This window comes from Gossypium arboreum, chromosome 12 (assembly GCF_025698485.1).
Source record: "Gossypium arboreum isolate Shixiya-1 chromosome 12, ASM2569848v2, whole genome shotgun sequence".
Classification (NCBI taxonomy): domain Eukaryota; kingdom Viridiplantae; phylum Streptophyta; class Magnoliopsida; order Malvales; family Malvaceae; genus Gossypium; species Gossypium arboreum.
The window spans coordinates 3887895-3908814 of record NC_069081.1 but is presented as its reverse complement, the minus strand read 5'-3'; the positions used below and the strand labels follow the sequence as shown (position 1 = coordinate 3908814).

Here is a 20920-nt window from a genome sequence, read left to right as displayed (position 1 = left end):
ATAGAAGGAATAAAAAAGGACCACATAAAGCTATTTTAAATTTATGATGGATTAGTCGACCAGGTCTACAAATCTATTCCAACTATCAATAAATTCCTATAATTTTTGGTGGGATGAGGATTGTAATTCTTTCTACTTCTTGGGGTATAATGACAAATTGGGAGGCTCAACTAGAAGGAATTGGTGGAGAAATGGTGTTATATATGGTAATCTATCCAGTACATGAATTGTATTCGAAACTTTCCACTTGTGAAAAAAAGAAAAAAACATAGGTTGTTTGATAAAACTCCTCCTGCCCTACAATAGTTGATATGTCAAGGAAGTTTTACCTGGAATAAAAGAACAAAAAGAAAAAAAGGATTCATGGAGGTTTAATTAGTAAATCACTCTCACTCTCAATTCCTTTAGATGATGAAGATCTGATTCTAGGGTAAGTTTCAGGAGAGTTTTACCAACGTGGGATAAAGTCAACAAAAGTGGAGTAAGTGCTAATGATTCAACCAGGTGTGTATAATTTATAGCCTTCGCAACAAGGATTTGAGCAATTTTCAACTTCAAAATTCCTTTTAGGAGGATCCAATTCAAATGTCAAGAAACTTATTTTCTTCCAATGAACGAATTAAAAAAAGGAATAACAACTATGAAAATAAGGGCTTCCGTTTGTAAAATTTGTGAAAAATGTTAATGAGTATATCTCGTGATAAGTTTTAAATTTATGAATGATCGTACTTGAAAACTAACTATTATCACGATAAAGGCAAGCACACTTATCGAACAGTAGTATAGTTTATAGTAAGACCGGAATGTTGAACCCACAGGAACTAAAAGTACTAGTATTAACCTTCTTTCTATTATCTAGCCTAAAAATAATGGGATTTGTTTTACCTAAACTAATTAACTAAACTAAGAATGCATAGAAAGTAATTGGGGAAATACTTTTGGGAAAACTGATTGATTTGGACAATACCCAAGGGAAAATCCAGCTAGACTTCACTTGTTATTTGACTCTGAATTAGACGATTTATTCACTTGACTTGATCCGTAGAAATCCCTAATTTATATTATTATCTCTCTCGAGACTAACAACGTCTAACCCTAAGTTGATTAATTGAAATCTCTTTCTAATTAAAACCCCTAGTGTTGCATTAACTCGACCTATGGATTTCCTTATTAGGTTTGACCTTAATCCGGCAGATTTATGTCGCCCTATGTCTAGGGATGAAATCAACTCCGCTTAATTATGCTAATACTACTCTTAGACAGGGACTTTTGCTCCTCTGAATAAGCACATCAATACTTAAATCAATATCCTGAAATATTAAAGCAAGAATTAAGAACACATAATTAAGAACAAATCAAGTATTTATCATATAATTCAGAAAATAATAACAAGATCCGTCTTAGGTTTCATTCCCCTTAGGTATTTAGGGGATTTAGTTCATAAGTGTGAAAGAAAACATCTCAAAAAAATAATGATAACAAAATATAAAGAAACCCCAAAATCCCGAAGGAAAGTGAAGGAAAATCTTCAGTCTTGAAGGAGAATCCGGCTTCTGAGATGGATCAATCGGCTTTCTTCGAGTAATTCCTTGCCTCTTACTCCGTGTGTCTCCTAAGTGCCTCCTCTAGGGTGTTTAAATAGGCTTTAGAATGCTTCCAAACCCTCAAGAGTGGCCTTTTCCAAATAGAACTAAACTTGGGCTCGATAGGGACACGCCCGTGTGCAAGTGCTTCAAACCGTGTTTGAGTCTGTTGAATAGACACGGGCGTGTGGTCTACCCATGTAAGGAAGTCCAGGCCGTTCTAGAGTTTGCTAAAACTACATAACTGTGTGGTCTACTCATGTAAGGAAGTCCAGGCCGTGTTGATTTCCCACGTTGACCTATTTTCTCCGTTTTTGGCCCGTTTCTCGCTCTTTTTACTCTCCTATGCTCACCTAAGTATAAAACATGAAATTAAAGGATTAGGAGCATCAAATTCCATAAATCTAATGATAATTTATCCAAATATGTGCTAAGCATGGGATAAAAATATGTATAAATTATGACTTATCAAATATCACCTAATTCGTATGAGGGGACAAATTATCATAATTTGTCTTAACCTGAGACATAAACAAAGACGAGAATGATATTTCTATTCTAAAAAGAACTCCTAGAAGAAAAGAAACTAATCTTAAAAAAAGCGATAAACAAATAAAAATAAAAGATCTGTTTTGACATGAATGGATATATCTATGTATCTCTGACTTATCTTTATGAAATGATAAAATATGACAAAACTTATACTAAAAGTGAATTCATGTAGGAATGGCGTAGTAGTGCACAAAAAAGTGCACATAGAATACCAAAAGGAGCTATTCGTGTTCAAACAAGGTTCAACAATACCATTGTTATTGTTACAGATGTATGGGGTCGAATAATCTCTTTGCCCTCCGCCAAAACTTGTGGGTTCAAGGGTACAAGAAGGGGGACCCCTTTTTGCTGCTTAAATCGTAGTGGGAAATGCTATTCGAGCAGTGGTAGACAAAGGTATGCAATGAGCAGAAGTTATGATAAAGGGTCTTGGTCTTAGAATAGATGCAACATTTTGAGCTATTCATAGAAGTGGTATACTATTAAGTTTCGTATGTGATGTAACCCCTATGCCACATAATGGTCGTAGATCGCCTAAAAATACGTGCAGAAATAAACACTAAAAAAATTTCAAGAGAAATAAATGATTCAATAATCTAATTAAATAAAATAATATCATTATGGTTCGAGAGAAAGTAAAAGCCTCTACTTCGACTTGGACACTACAGTAAAAGTGTGTTGAATCAAAAGCAAATAGTAAGTGCCTTTATTATGGATGCTTTATTTTGTCTTCACTTATGAAAGGCCAAGCCAACGTAAAAAAGGCATTGTGATGCAAAAAGCTTTGCTTAGAGAACTAGAAGGAACATGCATTACACATGCAGAATCTAAGAAAATATCACACAAATATTCTACCATAGTAGGTATTTAATAATCAGTCTATGAAATTTTAATGAATTTGAAAGAAGTTGTATTGAGAGGGAATTGTATGGAACTTATAACGCCTTTATTTATGTCAAGGGTCTCGAATATGTAACTGCTCAAGACATCATCTTATCACATTCTGTGAAAATCGTTGGTAATACACAACATATAACTAGCCCAATCGAACCAATTAATTTGTGTATTAGAGTATAAATCGAGAGAAATATAAGATACGGTATAAAAACGTCAGAAAACTTTCACGACAAAAGTTATCCTATAGATATTGTTCAAAATGCGAATCATAGATACATACGAAACCAAAGTATTTAAATGATGTACATTAATTGGCATATACCTAAGTAAAAAGAAAACATATTGATTATATCGAAATTAGAGAGCAACGAAAATTTTAATTTAGATAGATAAGGACATTATTATTGACATAATAGAAATAAAAAACCATGCAGTGAACTTTACTCAAAAATTATAATTTAAATGCCACTTTTAGAAAACAAAATTAATTCTCTTGTCAATTTTGCGTTTAATCAATCCTTCTCTTGTCTTCCCTTTGGAGAAACTTAAGTTTTGAGTGTGGAGTATTCTTTGATGAGAAGGTAGAACAAGTGTAAATAATTTTTTATAGAAACCTCTGATATGGCTTTTACTACACCTCCAACTGATTCTGATTATTTATTTCCGGTAGCAATTTTGCGATTGCCAGTGGTAGAGAATGACCGTAGTATTCCTCTCATATGCAGCCTAGCTGAAGAGAGAAGAGTCTGCTTCCATTGGGGCGGCGACCTGCATTTTGTTCCTTTTGGAGACACCAAACTTCCATGCTATCAATGGAACCTCCATTTCAAAAGTCGAAAACTCAACTTGCATGTTGCACACTGGGTTTTCTTTTCTCTGTCGAAAGCAGTCAAAAGGTACTTGGGAGTGATATCAAGTTGCATAGCCTTGTATTCATTTCGCAGATCACGTTACTTATGATCCTTTTGCAGCAACCTTGAAACTTGGCCCTTACCTTCGACTAAATTGTCATACATATTAATATTTAGAAGAAAAATCGACATATAAGCGTATAATTCGGGTAACAATGGGTGTGAATTAAGGATAATGGGTTCCTTACAAGTTCCAAGTTTCAATCAAAACCAACCGTTGCCTCATATTTCTCCCCCCTATTCGCTTCAATTTTCCCTCACTCAACCAAAACTCAAACAAGGAAAATGCGGGCAAAATGTTGTTCTTATCTCCTTTACACTTCTTCAGCTGTTTCTCTTTCTCTTCCTTTCTTTAACCCCATTCATAAATTTGATATTCTTCCTCATCTTTTCAGCACCCCTCTTCATACTCCACTTAATGCAAAACAACTATTGCATTTGCATTCCATAACCATAATGTGGGTTAGGCTCCTTTTCTTCATTTTCAATTTTGAATTCTCTTGCTGGTTTTGATATCTACATAATATTGTTTTCTTTTTGGTAATAAATAATAGTTTTTTTTTTCATACGTTGATATGGCGGAATTTTGTAACTAAATGATGAACTCTTTTTCCTTTTCATTTATGTTGATGATCAGTTAGGATCATTGAAATACGTTTATATGGAATATGAACTGTTTTTGGACAAGATAGGTATTCATCAATGGAATTTCTGCAGGCACTGAGTGATGGTGCATTCAATTCTGATTTCCTTTTCTTTTTTTATTAGGCAGGATGATTGTTGGATCAGCTTGGCGGAGTAATGGAAACATTTTCTTGAGTATTTCATTTTGTCTGAGTGCTTCATTTTTATGATAAAAGATGATGCATCCTTCAAGCACCGAGGCTTGTTGTTCAGTTGGAGTTGCTCACTAAGATGTAGGCACAAGTCACGTACTGAATCGTATACAAGTAGAGATTCCGGGGACAGAAATCTACCTCTCTTATTTTAGCAGATTGTTGTGATTTGAGGTGCGGGGTTGAGGTTTGGTAAACATGAGATGCTTCAACGAGTTGTTCTTTGCTTAATTCCTAGTGAGAATGGGTCGTGACAAATTCCCAAGCAAAAGGGAGATTGAGGGAGCAACTTTCCTTCATGGCGAACTTGATTTCTGGATTATAGAAGCTAAATCTCTTCCAAATATGGATTTAAATTCAGACAGAATGAGGAGATTGTTTTCAATGTGTAGCTCTGGAAACAAAAAGAAGGCTTCTAGCAAGCCTTTTGGCAAAACCTCTAGCAAGCATACTTTGAATACTAGTGACCCTTATGTATCTGTTTGCCTTTCGGGGGCTACAGTTGCGCAATCTAGAATAATTTCCAATTGTGAGAACCCTGTTTGGGATGAACATTTTGTTGTGCCAGTTGCACACCCTGTAGGAAAAATTGAGTTTCATGTCAAGGACAATGATGTTCTTGGTGCTGAACTTATAGGAGTAGTTGAGATAGCTGTTGAAAAGGTCGTTACTGGAGATGAAATTAGCGGTTGGTTTGCTATTGTTGGTAATTCTAAGAGTGATCGAAATCCTGAACTGCATGTTTCTCTTCAGTATAAACCAGTGAGTGTAAACCCTATATATCAACAAGGTGTAGGGAAGGGACCAGATTACACGGGGGTTCCATATACATATTTCCCTCTCCGTAAAGTGGGGAATATAACCCTTTATCAGGATGCCCATGTACCTGAGTTCATGCTACCTGAAATTCCACTTGATAATGGAAAAAGTTTTAAGCAAGGCAGTTGTTGGGAAGATATATGCCATGCCATTCTGGATGCTCGTCATCTCATATATGTAGTTGGTTGGTCTGTCTTCCATCCTATAAAACTTGTGAGGGAATCAACAAAGCCTTTACCGGAGGAAGGCCAGCTTTCTTTGGGAGAGTTGTTGAAACACAAGTCGCAAGAAGGGGTCCGTGTGATTTTGCTGATCTGGGATGATAAAACTTCACATGACAAGCTTCTGTTGAAAACGGTACTCTTCATGACTCTGATGTCATTCCTAAGAAGAAGCTTTCACATGCCTTTAAAGTCCCTTTTTAATGTTATTGTTGCATTCCCAAACCACCCTTAACCAGTATACCCCACTTCTGCACATGGAATAGCATATTCATTTACAGATATTATTTAGCCATAGATGCATCCTGAATGATGCTAGGCTTGAATGCAGGAAGGTGTTATGCAGACTCATGATGAAGAGACTAGAAAGTTTTTCAAACGCTCAAATGTTCATTGTGTTCTCTCTCCGCGCTATGCAAGCAGCAAACTTAGTTTTTTCAAGCAACAGGTAAGGCATTTATTTCTTTGAATTTTCGGAACTATGTATTAGTACCAAAACAACTGTGCTTCTGTTTGCCACTTGGATACTCATGAAAGATTTTTATTATTTATTGGTCATAGCTGGATGGCTATGCATTTGATTTGTTTTATCAATGCCTTCACTGTATCCTTCAAATCCAGGTCGTGGGAACCCTTTTCACACATCATCAGAAGTGCGTGATTCTTGACTCCCAAGGCTCAGGAGAAACTCGGAAAATAACTGCTTTTATTGGTGGTCTAGATTTATGCGATGGTAGATATGACACACCTGAACACCGGCTCTTTCAAGATCTTGACACTATCTTTGAGGGTGATTTTCATAATCCTACATTTCCTGTAAGTGGTTTTCTCCACATCAGACTTTCTGCATTGGTACGTATACATTGATATTTCTGGTATGATGCCCTGCTAACCTGGAGAGTTTAAGGTTTTTTCTTTGGGCATATTATAGAAATACATAGCATTAGCAGAGGATGAAGTTACTTTACTTTGGGTTTCATTTATTTAATGGATCTTTTATATATCCATGTAAATGTTTTTAAAAGTAGGCTTCTTAAAAGCAAACATTACATTCTGGCAAATTATTCATGTCTAAAGAACATTTAAGGTAATCTAATACGAGCAAACTTGCTAGAAACTATGTTTCGTTCTCATAGATTTTTGCTGCTACTGCTATAAACTGATGAAGAAAGATGTTCCTCCATGATTCCTAAATGTTTCAATAGATTTACCTTGAGGAGGGCTAGGTAAGGATAGAGATATAGCAATAGTTATTTCCTGTGTTAAAATTTGAAAGATAGACAATTAGTAGTGGTTAACGTCTGTTTGGTTCCAATCACTTATTGAATATGCATATCTTTGCGGATCCTTGTGGCATTCATGCCATTCTTCAAGCATAAGGCTTTATACTCATATAAGCTTGATGTCAGATGTGACAAGGTTGTTTTCTTCTGTTTTTGTTGGAAAGTGCTGGATAACTGTGATGTCAATGTTGAATGGCATGATATGGTGTCCTGCACGTAGCTCTCTCTCTGGTACTTGATTTAGTTTCTAGTTGCTTGAACAAGATGCTGTTATATTATGTGGAATTGGTTTTTACAGTCAAACTCTTGACATGTAGACTAATGCATATGGCCCAAGGCAACCATGGCATGATCAACACTGCAAAGTGGAGGGCCCTGCTGCATATGACATATTGACTAATTTTGAGCAACGATGGAGAAAGGTTTCAAAATGGCGTGACTTCAAGGTAAGAAAGGTCAGTCCTTGGCAGGATGACGCCTTGATAAAGCTAGACCGTGTTCCATCAATAGCATGTCCCTCTCTTGGTTCTGATGGAGACTCAGTTGTGCATGTTAGAGAAGAAAAAGACCCAGAGAATTGGCATGTGCAGGTTGGGAAGATTATGTTCCATAAAATGACATCTATTCTTTCTGCTTATCATGGTGAGATAATGTCATTTCTCTTTTTGGTAGGTTTTCCGGTCCATTGATTCTGGATCTGTAAAAGGATTTCCTAAGGATGTTAAGCAAGCTGCAGCTCAGGTCGAAACTAGCCCGTTGTAATGCCTTTTTGGTTATTACGGTTTTCTTAGTCCGTGTTTTAAGTTGTACATCCATAAGGGACCCTGTTATTTTGATTTGTATCTTTCTGCAGAACCTTATCTGTAGAAAGAACTTGAAGGTAGATATGAGCATCCACACAGCTTATATAAAAGCAATAAGATCGGCACAGCACTTTATATATATAGAGAATCAGTATTTCATTGGATCTTCATATTATTGGCCATCCTACAAAAATGCAGGTAAAAAATCATGGACTGGTAATACTATACTTTTTTGTTTTGTTTTGTTTTGTTTTAGCTGGTTGAATGGGAATTTTTGCGGGAACCACCATTTAACTATGGCTTGGTTGTCCTTCTCCGGTTATGTTTGAACAAATCAACTATTCACACTGATTGATATTTGCCCTTCCTTTTAGCTAATATTATTTTGATGGTAATTGGTGCACTCTATATCCTCCAACCACTTCATAATGTCAATAAAACGAATGGACCTATCTCCAATTAGCTAAAAGATGCATAATTACTGTATACCTTCCGAGATAAACATCAATGATTCTCCTTTACTCATAACTATGTTTAGCATGTGTATATACGCATAAAAGATTATAGTAATTGCATTATTTCTTTTCTTTCGAATTACGGTTCCTTGGTATATTTTCTAAAAGTCCCAGTGGTAGCTTGATTATAAGTTCATTTTTATTTGGATTTCCCTATTAACATCTTGACATAATCTCGACATGCTTGTAGTTTACTCTGATTTCAGGGCAAGATAAATTAAGTCTTCAGTTCTTTGTTTATGGAGTGTTTTATCTGCTTTTCTTGTATTGTGGGCATCATATATGAAATAGCAATGGGATTTTTTGTTTATAACTAGGTGCTGATAACTTAGTCCCTATGGAGCTGGCCCTGAAAATTGCGGGAAAAATCCGTGCAAATGAGCGTTTCGCGGTGTATATAGTAATACCTATGTGGCCAGAGGGTGCGCCAACTAGCAATGCTGTGCAGGAAATATTATATTTTCAGGTTTTCTCATTCCTTATTAAGAATTATGCTCTAATAGTGTGAACCTTTTTCACTGCAACTAAAGAAAAAAAAAAAGAAGGAAATTTCCAATGCATCTATGTGATTCATCCCATTTTTGTGTTAAATACATAGGGACAAACCGTGACCATGATGTACTCGATCATTGCAAAAGAACTACTAAAAGCAGGCCTTTCTGATCAATATCATCCACAAGATTATTTGAACTTCTATTGCCTCGGTAAACGTGAGCCTCCAACTTCAGAAAGTTCAACTAAACTAAACCATAAGGATAACCGTGAACTGGTATTAGCTTTTCTTGTTTTTATTTTTATTTTTATGTGTCCTATGGCATTATATTGGATTAACTCTAGCAATCTGCTCTTATTTTGGCAGGCATTGGTGCAAAAGTTCCGCAGATTCATGGTATATGTTCATGCAAAAGGGATGATAGTGGATGATGAATATATTATAATGGGATCTGCTAACATTAACCAGAGATCCTTAGAAGGTTCAAGGGACACCGAGATAGCTATGGGTGCTTACCAGCCACATTATACATGGGCAGGAAAGAAATCCCACCCACATGGCCAGGTTCAGGACTCCTGACTCTTTTTCAGATTTTTATAAACTCGATGCCATTGAATATAGGCAGTAACAACTTGTATACTATTTAGATTTGTAAGCTGCAACAGTATTGTTTGCTGTAGGTTTATGGTTACCGGATGTCTCTGTGGGCTGAGCAAATGGGAAAACTCGACGATAATTTCCAGGAACCAAAAAGCCTGGAATGTGTAAAACTTGTTAATGAGATTGCCAAAAGTAACTGGAAAGCCTATGTGGATGATGAATACTGCGAATTGACGGGACACTTGATGCAGTATCCATATGAAATTGGAAGAGACGGGACGGTTAATCCAATCCCAGGCCATGAAACGTTTCCTGATGTTGGTGGTAAAGTTCTTGGAGCATCAACCAACCTTCCTGATGTTCTAACAACTTAAAGAACAGACATGGCGACGCCATTGTAAGCCACAAATTGCAGGATGTATCATTAAACAAGAGTTAAGATATGACAGAAAGTTAGAAATTATTTCATGAGAAAAATAATATTTTAATGATTTTTAAGACCTCAGAAGCTGTGCTGAGTGTATTTAAAAAAAAACTTATTTTTGATGTATATCCCCTTCTTGCAAACAAGTTGTACAGATAGAAATCCTGCTCTCCTCGCTTCACATTAAATCAGTATGAGAATGTTGACATTAGTCTTTTACTTTATTACTTAAACCTTGTTTTAAGACATCTGTTTCGTTAGATTAAAGGGTTAAAGGAAAAAAAAAGTATTGGAGTTATTACATCCACCTACTAAACATCCATTGTTTTTCATTTTCTTTCTCTAATGGATCAGATTCCGATATCTATATTTATAATTACATATTTTACTGCAGCTAGGGACTTGTTAAGTACCTATCCTAGCGTTAACATCTAGCATTTATTTTCAGCTTTCCACGTATATTTAACACTATTTTAGAACAGAATCGGATTGAATAGATTAAAAATTTGCAGAACACTAGATTGAAATAAGATAAAATATCAATTAATTCTTGAATTAATTAGAATCAATTGAATTGACGGTTGAAAAGATTGAATCGAGTTTTATGAATTTTTTTTATTTGATCCATATGAACTGATTTGATTGAGAATTGATGATCTAATAGATTATATTACTAGTTTAATTTTTAATTGAACGGGGCATTAGGAGAGAGAAGAAGCGACTTGGCAGAGAGAAAGAAAGGGAAGTGCCATGGAGAGAATGAAAGTTCAAATTATAGTTTTAGTCTTTCTATTATATTCGGATTTGAGATTAATCTAACATAATTTATTTTTCTATTTTTATAATATAATCAATTAAGGTGAATGATAATAATAAATTCTATGTTAACATAACTAAAGAAAAGATCCATTCCACTATTTAATTGAATATTAGACGTATTAGATATTCAAAATAATTAATAACATTATAAAAGTAAATAAACTAAATAGGTTAAAATTAACATTCATGTATGTAATCCTTAATCTAAGGATAATAAAACATAATTATGTATATACATAATTGACCCAATTTATTTTTTATTAAAACATTATAATGCGTGATTAAATTATTTTAACTTCAATTTTAATTATGTAAAAAATTTTATTAAAAATAAAATTTATTTTATAGCTAGTGATTTTATAAACATGATCTTACTTGGGCAAAATGTACGAGTAGTAATCTGATTAAATTTTAAAAGTTAAATAAAGTAGTTTAACAAATTAAGCATCCACGACCGCATAGCGCAGTGGATTAGCGCGTCTGACTTCGGATCAGAAGGTCGTGGGTTCGACTCCCACTGTGGTCGCTTTTGTGGTTTCTTTTTCCCCTTTCTTTTTGCTTTGATCTTTGTCTCTTTTGTTTTTTCATTTGTCTCTGCCATTTTATGAAGAAGCTTTCACTTGGATCATGCTGCGTCCTTACCATATTTTCTAGACAAGGTTTGGTTAGTTCAGGGGAAATGGAAATGATGATGTAATTTTACTATTTTGGAATTGTTTAGGAACCTAATCACACTACCTTCAGAGGTGGAGTTTTCATGACTCATCAGGCGACAGAAAGCTAACTATAAGCTCCTTTCTGAGTGATTATGTGGAAGGGAGCAAAGTTTGAGTTGAAGGCATTAATCCTTCCATCCATGGATAAAACTGAGGTATATTTCCGCCCTTTTTTTCTAACGTTTAATGTCCATGTGTTCTACGGCTGCATGTGGGGTTGACTTCAAGGCATCTCTCATTTAAAAATGAACCGCTGGGAAACTATTGGTTGTTCACAATGTGCTTGACTTGAGGAGGTGAACCCTACAAGTGAATGGCCTTACTATGTTCTTGGTGATGCCATGCTGGTGTTGGAGTTGTCTACATTGGAGACTATTCTGGAGAAGATCATCATCTCCGATATATTATGCTTCTCCAAGTGTATGGTGGTTTATCAAACATGGATTCTTTCAATGAAAGAGAGATTTAGCAAACTCAAACACATACATCGCCCCTTAAGCATTAATGATGATTTTAGTGATGTAGGTCCAATATCGATGGACTTGCAGCTCTTTCACATGTGATGTCTGATGATAAAAAAGAAAAAGAAAAAGAAAAAGAAAAAAGCATTGGTTAATAAAGCTAGTTGAAGGAAAGACAAGCAAAAGGTATGCAACATATCCAAAAATCCGTAACATTCATGACCCAGGTATATTGGTTGATTTCTAGGAGAATCCAGAGGCAGCACATGAAGTATCCTATGCCTATGGTGATGAGCGAGATTCAAAAGCTAAGCCACTTGCAAAAATTCTCCAATTATGAATCTATGAAACTATGAAATGAACAAGAATCCATATATATATATATATATATAATATTTCCTTTGTTTCCTTTCTCTTAGCTTAAAAAAAATATGGGGTGTGACTCGCATTTATCAAACAGTTTGTAGGTACTTAACAAAAAAAGAGGCGAAATAGGCATGACATCACGACATGAAAAACATTGACATCGTGAAGAGGAGCAATATCACGACGAGGAACATCGAGATGATGCGACAAGTTCTCCAATTGGCAAAGAGGACAACATCGTGATGAGCATGCATGAAATGTCACGACGACGCGACGTATTCTTCAAGTAATACAATCGCGTTTTGATAGGCAAGTATGACTTCTCTCAGTTGAACTCTGATTACTTCAGGGATATTTTAATTGTTTTAGCCTTTTTAACTTAGCCTATTTAAAGGGGCTTTGTATCTCTGTTTCGATAAGACATTTAAAGATGTAATACTACAAGGCTTTTTTTGGGGGGGCGACAAGTTGTAGTCTTAGATAAGTATTGGTGAGAGTTTCAGTGGTAACTATAAAGAGAATTTTATATCTCTTTTGAAAGAACTCTACGAGAATTAGTGTTTTATTTTCGGGTTTGCTCTATGAAAGTTAGGCTTTATTTTCGAGATTTGGGTTTGTACGTTTAGTACATTTAAGTTTATTTTCTCCCTATTGTACCCTCGTTTGTTTATTTAGTGAAAAACTAAAGCCTCATTTATCCGTGATTTTTAATATTTTTTGAACGAATTTTTCATATAATATTTCGTTATTTATACGAGCCAATCCCATCAAAGATTGAATAAAAGTAAATATTCATATTTTGTAACAACCAACTAATAAGCAACTAAAGATACCTATGTGGTGAAAGAACAAAGGAAAAAAACAAAAAAATCAGATTCTCAAATATCTGATAATATTTGACCTATGTTGCAAAAATATATTTGATTTTCACATATAAAAGATAAAGAGTAATATATAATAATATTCGAACATCAAGTCAATTGAATCTCAATAATTAAGTAATATTAATTTATATTCAAAATAAAGTATCACTTTACTTTTCTTAAAAATAAAATATTTAAATTATAATATTTGACGTTCACATATGTTCATTTTAATTAATTTATATTCTTTTACTATTATAAAATGTGATATGACAACTTTTAATTTTCAAGTTAAAATATTTCAAGAATAATAATAATAAATAATATATATTAATTTCATGATAATTTTATTTGAATATATTGTTTAATATATTATATTTACTAAATTAAATAGATTATTATTAAAACATTAATAATTTAATTTAAAAATTAGCGTTAAAATGCAAAATTGTTATCATATACGGTGATCATTAAAACTTGTCATTATATTTTGTTTTCATTGATATTTGTCATTATAATTAAGCTTTGAATTTTATAAAATTTTGCCAACAACTTTAATTTTTAATTAAAATTTGCCCTCTATATTAATTTTAGGATTTGTAAACATAATTTAATAAGAAAAATTCTTTCAAATATTATGTTTTAATAGTTAACAATAATTTAACTTATGAATATTAAAAACAATAAATTAAATTAGAATTTTTATTTAATAAAATAAAATTTTGAAAAAAATACATATATAAAAAAAAAGTTTATTTTTATAAAATAACAATTTTATTTAACTTTTATATTTGTTGAGTAATTTTCTGTCTCATTAAAGGGAACATTCAGATATTTATACATATGATCACTGTTTACGGACTTGACCCCACTATTAATAGGATTGACATTCTGAGCAGGCCTCAGACATGTTGGACACGTGTACCGTTTTGGGTCGCCTGCTAGATCTCACAACCCTCTTATATGCGAACTCATTGGGTATATATGAACTGGGACTTGAACTCCAATTAGCTTGTGCAAGCTGATATCGCGAGCTCTTCTAGTTGTCCTTTCACTGTATGTCTCGGGCACATCCATCTGGTGGGGCTTAATCGGGTCGCGAGTAGATGACCTGAACTTACCTAGATTTCAGGTTGGTGGTCATTAATATCGAACAATATTATATTAATTATCTTATTATTTTTAAATCAAATTATTTTAAATTAAAATGAATAAAAAATTCAATAAAAATATAACTTTAGTAAAAAAATTAATATAGAATTAATAAGTTGGAAGAATGATGAGTAATGACTGGTAAATTTCAATTTTGAGGCTAATTTAAAAATTAAATGGAAGCAGTGATATGACATTTTTAGTATTTATTTATTTATTTTTGCAGTATAGATAGCTTCTTATATCCTTGTCTAAAAATCATTCAAATCAAATAACGTTATTACGTCATTATTATATTTATTACAGGTTTGTGTTAATAATAAATTAATTTCGCATGCAATTCAAAATTATATCAAGACAACGTAGAGGCAGAAATAAAGAAAGAAAATAAAGACAGAAGAGAGGGCTTCATTCCATAAAACAGAAAGCACCCAAAAAAGCCGGAAAACAAGAAAAAGAAAATGAAAGAGAAAAACCGTAAGAAATAGTTTGCCTCCGATTTAGAAACATTGCATTTCGAGATCTCAATTCTTCAATCCCCGAAAGGTAAGCTTTTCACCTATAATTTCTTACTTATAATCTACAATTTTAACAAATAATAATAATCATCTTCGGTTTGTTTTTATTTTCATTTTTCTTTCCTTAGATTCCAAAACGAATATTTCTTCTTCTTTTTTTTTTGTTGTTTTTATCAATTTTAATTTATTTTCATCTCTCACATTGTAACATTTCCTTTCAATGGATACCTAATCTTCAATTCTTTAGCTTTGTTATTATTATTATTCTTATTTTCTTTTTGTTTAATGGGCTGCGTTTCTGTTTTTGTGTTTTTGGATTTTTTCACTCTTCTATACCTTTGCTTAGCTCAGCTTAGGTTATGTTTTATTTGTTTATTGATTGAATTATTTAGAACACAAGTAGTGCCATAATCAGTTGCCTCAAAGTAAAAATAATGTCATAATCGTTGTTGTAAGTTAGTCTGCGTCTGCCAGTTTTGAGAGATTTAGCTTTGAATTTTTCCATTTTTGTCGAATAAATTGAAGTGTGTGATTTAAGGTAATGAGTTTTAGATTTTTTTGAAGGTTGTTTTGAGGATTGTCTTGATCTATTTCCTGTAAACGTGTTACCTGCGCCAATTTTATTGGAGAGGTTTGCATTTGGGGATTATATTCTTTTATGTTGTTTTCTGTTTGGTTCTGTAATTTTTCCACAGGCTGAGCCATGGGAATGTGGGGGTTTTATTCCTTGCTTACTGGTTTCCATTATTTGGTCTTTGCTACAGTGCCATGAGAATTTTACTACATATGCAACAGTAAACATTTTTCTAGAAGATATGAATATGATTACATCGAAAATGTGTTTCTGACAAGGGTGTTTGATGCAGATATGGCGATGTTCCTTTATGATTCAGTGTTTTCTAATAATATTTATGATGTTCTTTATGAGCCTTGTTTCAACAAAAACTAGCAAAATACTGATCATTAACAAAGATTTTGGACGATGATACAATTTTCTTCTTCTTCTTTTCTTTTTGGCTTTCTTTAACCTTTATTGTAAGATTTGGCAATGGCAAACACGGACAAAATTGATGTTATGTAATGCATGATTCACAAGCTTTTCTTTTTATTGTTTTCTTTGATTTTCCTTTTGGATTGTGAATATTTGCTATGATGGCTCCTTTTTTTTTTTTTGTTTTTTTTATGTGTATGCTGTGTACCAGACATGGATGTTTTATGTTTAGGTCATTATCTGGTATATAACTATTATGAGCTGGATGCAGGATACAATCTATTGTTCCTTTGATTTTCTTTGTTGAATGGAGGGCTTGTTGTCTCTTGGTTTGTTAACTGAAAACATAACTGCTGCACTTTTCTTGGAATTTTGTGTTTGTCTTTAAGAATCATAATTGATGTATTGCTTTACCTTTCTCTTGTATGCTCTTTGCAGGAACTGTTTGTTCTTTGTCATGGCTAATAACATAAGAGATTCGATATGTGCTGGAAAGCATGCTTTACTTCCTCCAAAATGTCCCTTCCCTACAATCTCCCAACCGTTTACTGATTATGTCTCCAACAATGTAATTGGATTGGTTCAAAATTCTAGAGAGGGAAATACACACCACATGCACACTTCTTCTGAAAGCTTTCTGATAGAGGATCAACCCTCTTGGCTTGATGATCTCCTTAATGAGCCAGATATTACTCCTATGCGCAGAGGAGGTCATCGACGTTCATCGAGTGACTCTTTTGCATACATTGATGTATCAAATGCTCGTAACCTTGATTATGCAGCGCAAGAGGAGTACAGATATAAAAACATGATTTCTGCACCTTCTTGGGCATCTCTGGAATTTGATTATCACAGTAAAAAAGATGCTCGGCTTGCTGCTTTCTACAATGATGTGAACTTAGTAAAACAAAATAACAGGCCTTGGGATTCATCTTTGAATGCTGTGACTCATTCAAGTGGGCTTCCTTCTCGTAGAGAAAACTCCATTCTTCAGGGTTCAGGATCATCATGTGCTTTAAAAGAAGTAGAGAGTGCTCCATCAACAACAAGTGAAAAACAAGATTCTGCTGAATCTTCCCCTCTTGAGGCAAAAGCATATTTTGAGAAAAAAGATAATTCTTATGCTAAGTCTTCGTCATCTGACAGTGATACAAAACGTGCAAAGCAGTGAGTAGCCTATTTTATTGTTCCAGTTGTTGGGCTTATGTTACTATCATGGTGGAGTAACGCATAACAATTTCCTTGTTGCATGATTGTGTCTGCTTTTTCTTTTTCTTTTCTTTCCTTTTTCCCTCCTTATATTTTGTTTTCTGCATTTGTTTTGGACTGTTGTTAATATCTTTTAAGAGTTACATTTTATGAACTCAAGGAACATGGTTGCTCTTAATTTTGTTAATGTTGTTTGTAACTAATTACCTTTCCTTAAAATGGCCAAATTGACAAGGGGCTTGTCAACTGATTTCCAATGGGATTTTGATGCTAGAATTAGGATCTGCAGGTTCATAGGGTGCATCCATTAGATGTTTCTTGTGGTTACGAATGGTCATACAGAGCATGAGGAGGTTACTGGTGCTTGACTTCACTCTGGATCACATATTTTTCCTGCATAGGCACACATCAATGCATGTTCATATGGTTTCTATTTTATTAAAAGGAATTACATGCATGCATTGTCTCTTCAAAAGTTATTATTCTGGTGTGGCTGTTTAAGTGATATATCCTTTATTAATAACTAGTGACTCCATTTTTCTCCTGTGATTCTTGAAACTTTTATCAGTATAGATATTTGGTCATTATACCAACACCTGATATTGGTTGCAAATGTCACTGTGCTTTGCCACCATCTATTGCAGGCAGTTTGCTCAACGCTCAAGGGTGCGTAAACTTCAGTACATAGCTGAGCTGGAAAGAAATGTTCAGGCTTTGCAGGCAAGAATTAGTTGAAACTTCAGTTTTTGATTTTTCACTTATTTTCAAATTGACTTGAAGTAATGAAACAGTTTGTCTTACAATGAAGTGTTAACTTTCTCAACAGGCAGAAGGATCTGAAGTTTCAGCTGAGCTTGAATTCCTCAACCAGCAGAATCTTATTCTTAACATGGAGAACAAAGCTCTTAAACAGCGTTTAGAGAGTTTAGCCCAGGAGCAGCTTATCAAACATCGTAAGTATCTAACCCCTGACCTCTAAGGCTATAATTATATGTTGTTTTTTCTGCATTACATATTGCATGACGACCTTGCCCTCTCCCCCCCCCCCCCCTTCTCCCCTTGATTGTAATTATTTGTATGTAGTCCATATGAACCTCTATAAATTGGCACTATGAGAGGTCTTAGTATCCATTTTAGTTTCCTTTTTTATCCCATAAATGGCTATAAGAGGAAAAGCAGTAGAAACTTTTACGAAAAGGGTTACTGGATAGTTGATTTGAGATAGCTTGAGAAATGGAAATTTATTCCTTCCTCTTCCCATTTAAATTGTGACCATATTACTCATACTCGGCTATGAATGTTGGATACAGGTATGCATCTGAGACTGTTATGTCAATTTTACTTAGTTTCTATGTATTTGAAAGGTGCTTAGAGGGTCAAATTCCCGTACTTATGTTTGAAAGTGTGTTAGGCATGGTGCTAACAAGGGGTACTTAAAGACCAGAGTAACATAGAAATGTGTCATTTAATTTTTTTATGGTAACTTCTTTTTTTAAACTTTTGACCTTTATTATTTTGAATACTTTAATTAACTATTTTTATAAAATATATATTTCAAAAACTACTTCATTAAAAGTTTTTAAATTGGATTTTTCTCCATATTTTTTCTCAATAATAAATAGGAAGAATAAGAGGCTTGGGGGCACAAGATCTTTTAACAATGATTTGGGGTTTTTTCCAGAAGCATGAATAGTTATGGAGAAAGGCCGATGCGTCCCAGAGGCAGTCATTGATCTGTCTTGTGATAAACAGTAATTATTTTAATTAACTAAAACAGAATGTCATTGAATGAAAACTAAATTATGCAAATCATTGTGTTCCAGTTGAGCATGAAGTATTGGAGAGGGAGATTGGTAGGCTTCGAGTCTTGTACCAGCAGCAGCAACAACAACATCAAAAGCAGAAGCCATCATCATCATCATCATCTAGCCATCGGCCATCCAGCAGTAGAGATCTTGATTCCCAATTTGCGAACCTCTCTCTGAAACACAAGGATTCCAATTCAGGTCATGACCCTCTACCCGCACCATTCTGCAATTAAATCTTTTAATTTATCCTTGCCGATGCCATTGCTGACCGAAATTTTGTTGTTTTGGTTGTTGCAGGCTAAAGCAAAGTTCATCCACTCTCTGACTGATCCTCTCTTTATTTCTCAGTCAGCTCTTAACCCTTTTTTACCCTCTTTTATTATCTTCATGTGCAGCACCTGGTCATAATTGCCAGAGAATTGTCTTTTCTTTTTCAGACATACGATGCACCTGAGGTGGTAAACGTAAGAGCAGGTTCCATGTTTCACTTTTACTCCCTCAAGTATCTTGTCTGTTCATCAATGGTTATGATTGATTTAGATTTTTTTTTTATGTGGTCCATCCATTTTCCCTTCATTTCTGAGTATCTACGTTAGTTTCAGAGATCTTTAGGATGTTTGGATGTGCATTATTCTATAATTTGCATAAATGGTAGAGAAATATTTCCTGTAAAATGTTTCTAAATGAAAATCGAAATCCAGGTTTTCTTTCTGGGTTCCTTTGGTTTTGATTTGCTTGAATTTCTCCTTCAGCAATCTCAGAAGCTATAAACAATTCAAACTCTACCCATTAAAAAGAGCTTTTTTTTTTAAAAAAGAAAAAGAAAAAGAAAAGAAAGAAAGAATGGACAGCAACGCAGTTTACAAAAATAAGGGAATAAAAATTTGATTGGAAAAGGATTAAATCATTTTTTGTGGTTTAAACTTGACAATTATTCTCAAATTATTGAGGTATGAATTTTTTTTGTCCAAGTTAGTCCCTATGCTTAGTACTTGTTCTAACAATGGGGCTTAAATTTTTTTTGATTAGGTTAGTTTCTGAACTTGGTAATTATTTTCACATTGGGATTTAATTTTTTTTGGTTCAAATGAATTCTTGATGTATTCTTAAAAATCCTAAAGTTTAAAGTTTAATGTGGGAACAATTGTCATGTTTAGGTCCCAATATAAGAATAATTACTAAATTTAGGGATTAACTTGGACAAAAAAATTTCAAGTCTCAATGTGAGATAATTGCCTAAGTTAAACCTCAATAGGAGAATAATTACCAAGTGCAAGGATTAATTTGAACAAAAAAAAAAGTTCAAATTCCAATATGAGGTTGTTGTCAAATTCAAGTTTCCAATTAATTAGGAAGAGAATGGATGGTGGCAAAGTTGCAATCGCAGAACGCCTAAAACGAGCAGACTGGCGACTGGGGGCTCCAGGATTTCATTCTGTTAAGATTTTTTGCAAGTAAATACGGGACAATAGATGAAGAATTGAACGGCAACAGATGAGGATAAAGGAGAGGGGCGGCCAATTAAAAGGAAGAGGCGAGTAGGGATGGCAATAGGATGGGTGGAGCGTACTTTTGCTCCTCTCAAGCACAATTAGATTTTCATAATTCCCGTCCTGATCTCGCTAGGACTTTGATTTTATTTAAAATTTGTGTTCTTTTCCAACCCCATCTCAAAATAACTCTTCATCCATTTTGATTTGTTTCGAATTTCTAAACAAATATATTAGTTTTACAAAATTAAATATATATTATAAAATCTTATAAAATTTAGGAATTACAACTAATTATGTAAAATAAAGTAAAAATCTTAGCAAGCCCACAATGTGAATGTATAAAAGTATATAAAAATATTTAAATCTTATATAAAAAATCTAATAAGATTTTAGTTGAAAGGGTAAAATTAAAATTTTGAAGGTAAAGTTGAGTTTGACATTTTATTCTTACCGTGGTACTTGTGTTATTTTTTAGTTCAATGTGATACTTGTTTTTGACAAAGGTTATACATTTGGAAGTTGATGATAAAAGTGCTAACTTTTTAGTGTTTAATTCAAGTTTTAAAGTTAACTAACTAATATATTAA

General features: G+C 33.8%; 2 protein-coding genes and 1 non-coding gene across 5 annotated transcripts; all 3 read left to right on the top strand.

The window, feature by feature from the left end:
* Positions 1 to 3528: 3528 nt before the first annotated feature.
* On the top strand, positions 3529 to 10181 carry LOC108478270 (phospholipase D delta-like). 3 transcript variants are annotated; one of them, XM_053023257.1, is made up of 11 exons: positions 3529 to 3928; positions 4712 to 5955; positions 6151 to 6267; positions 6441 to 6635; positions 7420 to 7692; positions 7775 to 7843; positions 7956 to 8103; positions 8738 to 8886; positions 9019 to 9189; positions 9280 to 9477; positions 9594 to 10181. In XM_053023257.1, exons 2-11 carry the CDS (start codon positions 5023 to 5025, stop codon positions 9885 to 9887), a joined length of 2547 nt encoding a protein of 848 aa, XP_052879217.1. In that variant the 5' UTR covers positions 3529 to 3928; positions 4712 to 5022; the 3' UTR covers positions 9888 to 10181. The 3 variants fall into 3 exon arrangements, with proteins under 3 accessions (XP_052879217.1, XP_017636197.1, XP_052879218.1); XM_017780708.2 differs by lacking the exon at positions 3529 to 3928 and adding an exon at positions 4224 to 4401 and having other exon boundaries at positions 4716 to 5955; XM_053023258.1 differs by lacking the exon at positions 3529 to 3928 and adding an exon at positions 4224 to 4401.
* Positions 10182 to 11208: 1027 nt separating this feature from the next.
* On the top strand, positions 11209 to 11282 carry TRNAR-UCG (transfer RNA arginine (anticodon UCG)). The gene has a single exon. It is a non-coding gene; the product is annotated as a tRNA-Arg (tRNA).
* A 3347-nt stretch (positions 11283 to 14629) lies between these two features.
* Positions 14630 to 19557, top strand: LOC108477441 (uncharacterized protein At4g06598-like). Its single transcript, XM_017779987.2, has 7 exons — positions 14630 to 14860; positions 16262 to 16990; positions 17677 to 17752; positions 17859 to 17985; positions 18856 to 19038; positions 19138 to 19187; positions 19278 to 19557. The coding sequence occupies exons 2-6, from the start codon at positions 16281 to 16283 to the stop codon at positions 19140 to 19142; spliced, it is 1101 nt and encodes a 366-aa protein (XP_017635476.1). The 5' UTR covers positions 14630 to 14860; positions 16262 to 16280; the 3' UTR covers positions 19143 to 19187; positions 19278 to 19557.
* Positions 19558 to 20920: the final 1363 nt, after the last annotated feature.

Bases quoted from the DNA above. Each gene is read 5' to 3' on its own strand.
- LOC108478270 (XM_053023257.1), top strand. From the start codon at position 5,023: ATGGGTCGTGACAAATTCCCAAGCAAAAGGGAGATTGAGGGAGCAACT. The intron at 6,268-6,440 runs GTAAGGCATTTA...CTTCAAATCCAG, and splicing joins TTAGTTTTTTCAAGCAACAG to GTCGTGGGAACCCTTTTCAC. The intron at 9,478-9,593 runs GTTCAGGACTCC...TGTTTGCTGTAG, and splicing joins AATCCCACCCACATGGCCAG to GTTTATGGTTACCGGATGTC.
- LOC108477441 (XM_017779987.2), top strand. From the start codon at position 16,281: ATGGCTAATAACATAAGAGATTCGATATGTGCTGGAAAGCATGCTTTA. The intron at 16,991-17,676 runs GTGAGTAGCCTA...CATCTATTGCAG, and splicing joins GATACAAAACGTGCAAAGCA to GCAGTTTGCTCAACGCTCAA. The intron at 17,753-17,858 runs GCAAGAATTAGT...CTTTCTCAACAG, and splicing joins GAAATGTTCAGGCTTTGCAG to GCAGAAGGATCTGAAGTTTC.